At 54.2% G+C, this 7,223-nt stretch overlaps 1 protein-coding gene across 1 annotated transcript in view; it reads right to left on the bottom strand.

The window, feature by feature from the left end:
• BCORL1 (BCL6 corepressor like 1) overlaps positions 1-1,140 on the bottom strand; it is a 16,372-nt gene extending 15,232 nt beyond the window's left edge. The window contains 1 exon segment of the mRNA XM_018083349.3: positions 816-1,140. Coding sequence (XP_017938838.2) covers positions 816-901 — 86 coding nt within the window. The 5' untranslated portion in view covers positions 902-1,140.
• Between the last annotated feature and the right edge of the window lie 6,083 nt (positions 1,141-7,223).

Below are 7,223 nucleotides of genomic sequence, written 5' to 3'. Positions count from 1 at the left end.
GAGCGGCGCCGAGAGGTTCGGCGGGTATCGCCATCGCAGCCCTTATCTGCGTGGCGCAGGGCGCCCGGCGGTGCTGCGGGCGGCAGATCAGCTCTGCCCCGAGCCAGAGTCGGGGCTCGTCCCTGCCCACCGCTGATCCAGCGGCCTCGGGGGACGCCCCGCTAAAACCCTCGGCACTCCCGGCCAGGAATGAGAGCCACGCGCTGCCTCTGCACACGTAAAAACCTCCCTGGCTCCGGCAAACGCGTGGAACAGACGTGGTGGGCTTGAGGAAGCCACAAACTGGTCGGTTCTGAGAACAAGACCCCCCAGCCACGGGAATGAACGGGCGATGCAAAGCCATGGGGACTGCCAGGAGCTTGGCTTGATCGATTCTGCCTCCCAGCCACTAATCCTCCCTAATCTCCTGTTTGGTGGCAAGTCACAACTCTCCCATCTGATCATTTGGTTGGTACAAACTCTCCTGGGTCACCAAAAGCTCTTGGTTCAAGATCTTTTCCTTCCTTAGCTTTGAGAGCACAGGTCTGGTAAAGCCAACAGCACATGCAGAAAACTTGGCCTTCACCATGAAAGCTGTGGAGGCAACACAGCCACGCACAAGCAGAGATCCTCTGCAGAGACTTCGCTGGAGGCACAGGATGTGGGGACCCTCCTGCAACGCCATCACAGCCAACACATCCAAACCCTCCCTGTGGCTCATTTGCACCTCGGGCCATTTCAGACCCCAGCAAGTCACTTTCTCCTCTCTCCTTTTTCCCAGCAAGTCACTTTCTCCTCTCTCCTTTTTCCCCCCGCCCACCGCCCACGCACCTCACCTCTCCTCGTTGAGGCCACACATGCGAATCCGCTCTGTGCTGGTCCAGTTGTGCACCCCGCTGTAGAGAGGTGCTGTAGAGATCATGACAGCTGCTCCTCACCCTCTGGGACCTGCTGGGGCTCGAGGGGCCGCTCTGCCTGCAAAAGGGAAACAGAGGGTTCGGAACTCTCCCCGGGATGATCCCTTAAACAGTGCTCCTGGGAAACTCATCCCCAGCTTCGCTGCCAGGCAGACACGGAGTGATGCCCCAGGATGCCACAAGTCTGGGAGAGGGCTAGAAGGAATCAGCAGTGCCTTGGGACAGAATCCACTCATCCTTGCACTAAACAGTATTATTGCCAAAAAACCACTGGCTACCCCAAGAGTTTCACACAAATGTCTTCACACACACACACACACACACACATATGCACACACACACACACATGCACACACGCACACACACACACACATATGCACACACACACACACATGCACACACACGCACACACACACATATGCACACACACACACGCACATGCACACAAGCATCCCTCGAAACATTCCCCCACTTTTCTCCTCCCTCCAGAGGAACCTCCAGTGCCGGGAGCCGCCAGGCAGAGCTGTACCAAGGCGATGGTCTGTGACAGCACTGACACCCCCGAGGCTTAACAGGACTAAAGCAGTGTGTGGCGGGTCCAAGGGGCAAAGCCTCAAACAAGAGGGGGTCTGGAGGGAGCAGAGGTTTGCCAACAGTGCTGCCAAGGGATTATTCCCCTCCCTCCGTCAGGAAGGTGCTGGTATTCCGTGGAGTTACGGGTGGAAAACAGGAGGGAATCCAGAGATTCGGGAGCATCCACGACGCACTGTCGGCTGGGTGGAGCTTTCAGGGGAGAGCGTCGCAGCCAATCGTGCAGCGCTGGGTGTTGGAGCATTGAGGAGCTCTGCTGCTCCAGGGAAAAGGCAGCGCAGGAAGAGAGGATCTCCTGCGCTAACAAGTGGACTCAGCCGAACCAAGCAGGACTGACTGCAAAAGGGAGAGAGATGCTATCAAGGAGGTTCAGAAAAATACTAAACCCCAGAGGTAAAGCAGGCACAGAGCCACAGCAATGCTCTCTGTGCAGCGGTGGGAGTGAGAATGAGCTGAAAGCAGCACGTGATCCCAAATCTCCGTCGGATGTCTTTTCCCTGACAAACTCCTGGCGACACCAGCTCTGCATGGGACGAGCAGCAGCTTGTACCATGAAAGGAGCCACACAGGGACCTTCTGGCCGGCGGCTCAAGGGACCGAGCAGTGGGACTGAACGGCTCCTCCTAACGCAGTTCTGCCGGGTGTCCTCACTGCAGCCTGAACGTGCCAGTGGGGATCCGCCGGAGAGGAAAAAAGGGCCAGGCACACGGGAGAAACGGGGGCAAGGCAGCTGGTGTGCCAAAGAGAAGCGACGGACCCATCTGCACGTACGAGGGCACAAGTGAGCAAACAGAGTACGGAAATCAGAGGTCGGGGAAGAGGGGAAACCTGCTAAAAACACACACTGTGAGATGGGAGAAATCCTCAATAGCGACGGGGGAGCCGGGCAGACGCCGAGGCAGAGAGCAGGGTCATACCCAAAGAGAACGAGGTGGCTTGGAGCAGGAAGGGGAGGAGTCTTTCGATGCTTGGAGAGAAATGCAACATAAAGGAAATAGGGGAACAAACAATCTGCGGGGATTTCACCATCTTAGGCTAAACTGAAAGAAGGGGAGGAGGAAGGTTCTGCCCCCAAGCACAGCAGCAGGACAGATGTTCTGGGGGGAATCAAAAGGGACCTTCTGTGCAACGGGGGAAGGGGATGCGTGTGGCTGCACAACGTGGAGCAGGAGCTGGGGACAAGCAGAGATCAGGCATGACCCTGGAATAGGTCTGGCAAGGGAGGAGTGATAACGGGGTGGTACGAGGAGCTGGGAGAAACAGCACGTTTGGAGTGCTCAAGTAAGAGCTGGTCCAAAGAGCAGGCACGACAACCACAAGAGGAGAGCTGGGAGGACACAGCGACAGAGATCAACACTGTTTCATGGATTCTTGGCCTCTATCCTCTACGGACAACGTGGGACACGTGCCAAAGACAGGCATTTCGCAGGGAACGAAGAAGAACAGAAGAGGAAAAGAATCCAGATATGAACTCAGAGAAGGAATAAAACAGGGGCCAAGCACCAGATGTGGGTTCAAGCACAAACCAGCAGAGCAACAGCATCCTTAAGAAGGCAGACCAGGGAAATGTAGGGATGAGCAGCCTCCCAAGGCCAAACCAGAGAGAGCAAGTGCAGCCTCCCTGGGTCAGAACACTGTTAGCCGAGTCGACACGAGGAAACTGAGCAAATCTCCCATCTACACTGGTGCAGCTGGAAGCGACTTTAAAGGGATGTAATTAAACTCGTAGGAAACCCTTGGAGAACACAACTAGGGCATGGCTTCACGTGCCTGCCTTCGAGTAGAAGAAGCTGTTGAAGAAACTGTTGAAGCCCTTCTCTCCCCTCACCCCTTCAGTCATGTTACTGAAGCCCTGCAGTGTCCCGGTAAACTTGACCAGGGAGTTGACCTCTGTTTAAAACCCTTTTTTCCTTTATCTTTCTCCTGGCTGGACTGGTTTTAACCCATACCAGCTCCTAGATCAGCTTCACCAAGAGGGAGAGAGGGCACAGCCTGGCACAGACTCTACTTAATCCACAACGTCTGCCAAAGGAAGTGTATACGAAACCACAGTCTTATTTTGATTTAGCTAAATAGGTGCTCAGCCAATTCTAATTAACGCCAAAGCAAACGAGTTTAGAATGAAGTAAGAACATCAACGCGGCATTCTGCGTGGGGAAGCTTGTGTGGTATTAAAGCACCTTCACCTCCCAAAACAGAACGTGCCCTAAGAACTGCGAGCAAACTGCGAGAACACGCTCACCTCCAACGACAGGCTCTCAGAGAGGCTTGCAATGAAATTAACACAGTGAATTAAAAGAAAAGGGGGTTTTGTTCATTAAGGCAAAACCTCTCATCCTTTTGCAAAAGGAGAGGATGCTCCTCTGCGAACCTGCCTCTTCCAGGCTCCAGGAAAAGCAAAACAGAAGAGGTTTTCCTTGCAGTGAAAGCTTGCTTTTACTCAGGTTAGCAATGACTTGGTCATTGCAAGGAAATTCCCTTGGATTAAATCAAGAAATTGCTCTCTTTTCTGAAATACCACTGTATGATGATGGAAACAAGTTTCCTCAGTTGAAGGTCTTTGGGAATGGATATTTTCTAATCACTGTCTCTACACATAGCCTCCTTGCACTAAAATCCCAACAGCACCAAGACAACCATCGTTTCAGTGCAGGCCAAGCCAGGGTTGCAGACAGGCTCCCCTGGCCTTCACCAACCAGCTCCCACCGCTGATGAGAATTAAGCCCACGGCACCTCCGTGCTGACCCCTGTTAAATCCTGTCTGTTCCCTGGCTCTCAGGGATCCCAACTTGAGTTGCCCGAGGTGAGACTTCCTAATTGTTTCCCACTGCAACACTGCCCCTCACACTCACACCTCCCACCCACTGTTAGGCTGTTCCAAAGGCATTGCAGAGTAGATTCAGAAGCTATCCCTCCCAGTGACAGAGATCCCTCGGCCGGATCAGGTCCCTGACCTGACTCAACACTCAGCTCCTCAAGCCCTTGCCTTGGCAAACATACTAAGCAACTTCTCAGGCTGGCACCAACCTGCCAGCCACAAGTAGCCAAGGGTTTGCTAGTCACTGGGGAGTTTGGTGCTATTGGTGTTTGCCCTCACAGATGTCACAGCTATGTTGCCACCTGGTCTAACTCACTTTGATCAGATTAACCAGAGCCATGACCTCCTAGAGCGTCCACCTTACGGTACCTGGGGTGGAGCCAGGCCCACTGGTGCAGGAAGAGGGCTTTTCCCTGCTCCTCCCAGAGGCAGCCACTTCATGGTGCAAACACATCTCTCTGTAGGACCGTGCTGCCCTGATCCCCCACAAGAAGCTTTCCATGTATTTTCCTGCTCAGTAAGTTTCCAAGTACTAAAACCACTTGGAGGTCAAGGTGTTTACCCTTCCTGTCCCCCATCCCAGCCTTGGCACATGAGCTACACACCAAGTGATGGACACTGTCCCCGCTGCACCCTGTCTAGGCAAGTGTGAGGTGACAGGTACTGAAACAACAGCAGCCAGTCTCCTAAAATCCCCCAGCACAAGGATTCCCTCCACTTGGCTCCAGGCAGGCACATCATCCTCGATGCAGGTAGGAGAGCACCAAGCAAAGACCCGACCAGCAGCAAGGCGCACCACTGCCAGAGCTCAGCCAACAGCACGAGTTCACTCAGGGAGAACATCAGCTTTGCCTTTCCCCCTGCACAAGTGGCAGCCACGGCATGAGCCAGATCTGGGGATCCCACTGCCAGTCACTCAGTGAAGCTCAGCTGCTCTGGAGCCTTTAGGGACACAGTAAATGCTGCCCCTTCGATGGTGCCTCCACCCTCGCTGGCACTGAGTGGGCTAGTGGCACAGAGGAAGGAAAGGGACTTCCCAGCCTTAGGGTATGGAACAGGAGAAAGGCCATCACATCCCTCTGCAGCAGGAGTTGGGGAGGACACAGTGGCTGCCTTCCCATGGCACCGTGTGGCTCCTGTGGCCAGGGGACACTGCGGAAGGCCGGGAGGGATGCACTTTGACCCTGGAAACACACCTGCGGGAAACACCTCTGAAACATTCATTCCCAGAGCAGCAAAGCCTTGAAGGAAGGGGGTTTTATCCCCTGGATGGCTACAAAATATAAAATGAGGTCAGCTGCTGGAAACTCAAGTGGGATTCTGTGCTCAGAGTGCAGCCGGCCACTTTGATGGGAGCGGGAGCAGCGGAATGAGGCGAGATGTGCCCTGTGGCTCTTCCCGGCACTCAGGTGGGCCAGAAGGGAACAGTCTGCAGTGACAGGCAGGTCTCCCTTCCCTTGCCATAGTTTGTTCACTTTGGCAATTCTTCGTTGCCATTAGTAACACAGGCAAGGAACTATATTTGTTTTGATATGTGATGGCCTGGTGTCCATTGAAGGTGCAGAGGGCTGGAGTGAGTGCCAATCCCGAGAGCTGCCCAGGGCGCCTCAGCTCCAAGCACCGCTTTGAAAACCCTCTGGAGCAAACTGCTGACAAAAAAAAATTAAAAATTAAAGAAAAAATTAAATCAGAAGCCTCATGACAGCCCTCTCACAGGACTCACAGCGGGCACGATATGCAGCAAGGGAAAAATTTAAACTAGAAAACTGAAAGAGAGAGAACAGTTTATCTTATATTATGCTACCACTCACGCAAAGGTCAGAAACTGTAGGAGAATGGACCAGGAATGACTAGAGTGGCACAAAATCCAGCAAGGATGGGCCAGGCCATCTCTGTGGCTGTCTGGGCAGAGTAGTGCCCAGCAACAGTGGCCCCGAGCCGGGTTTGGTCCCCGCTGCCTGCACAGCAGCCCCGGCCGCTGCGGAGCTGAGCCAGGCTTTGCCTACACGCATTTGCTTAAGCTGATTTAAAGACACAGTAACACCACATGTAATTATATATCCTCGGCATGATGAATTGGAAATAAAAAAGAGAAAACCCATCCTCATTTCAGAAAAAAAAAAATAAGTTTGCTGCACACTGGGCAGTGCTGTGATAATCAGTCCCAGCTGCTGGACAACTGGTGTCACTAAAGCCTCGCTCGCCTGCAACAACCAGGCTTGTCCCCATCAAAGCCCACGAATTTTTAAGGACTGAAAAAGAGCCATTAAGGGATGATAACATTCAAAAATATCTCTGACAAGGTGCATATCGTCCAAAATCCCACAAGCAGAGCACAGCCTCCTTTGCCCAGGAGCCAGGCTGGCATTCCAGAGCCCAGAGGTTCCAAGGTTAGCTCTGAAGGCCAAACCCCATCAGAGCCCGGGCTCTGACATCTGGAATGCGCCTCCAGACCCAGGTGACAGCAACAGAGCCAGTGCCCTCGACAGGCACCACACAGCCTCCAGCCAGCCACGGGACCAGGAGCAGCTGAACCCAAGGGCTAGCCAGGGTGATGGAAGCGGCACAGCGGGAAGGAAAGGGAAGGAAGGGAATGAAAGGCTGCTGCAGAAATGGCCAAAAAGATGCAGAGGAGCTGCGAAGGGCGCAGGATGCACCGGCCCTGCCCTGGCACTGATCCCCAGACTCCGGGGGACGAGGGTGCTGGGGAGCAGATGCTCTGCGAGAGGAGAAACTTGCTTCGTCTCTATTTTAGCCTGGAAGACCTTTTCCCAGCGCTGCTCTGAACCGGCCTCACCCAGGCTGGGATGAGGGCACCGATGTCGCTCACCGAGGAGCCAAGACCCCTCCCGGTACCGACCACACCGCCGCGGGAGGGCTGGTTTCCTCCCCGGTGACAGCGGCAGGAAGCGCCGCCT

The sequence above is a fragment of the Manacus vitellinus genome, unplaced genomic scaffold (assembly GCF_001715985.3).
Source record: "Manacus vitellinus isolate BGI_N305 unplaced genomic scaffold, ASM171598v3 scaffold_62_pilon, whole genome shotgun sequence".
Classification (NCBI taxonomy): domain Eukaryota; kingdom Metazoa; phylum Chordata; class Aves; order Passeriformes; family Pipridae; genus Manacus; species Manacus vitellinus.
This window is presented reverse-complemented; position numbering and strand designations above follow the sequence as displayed.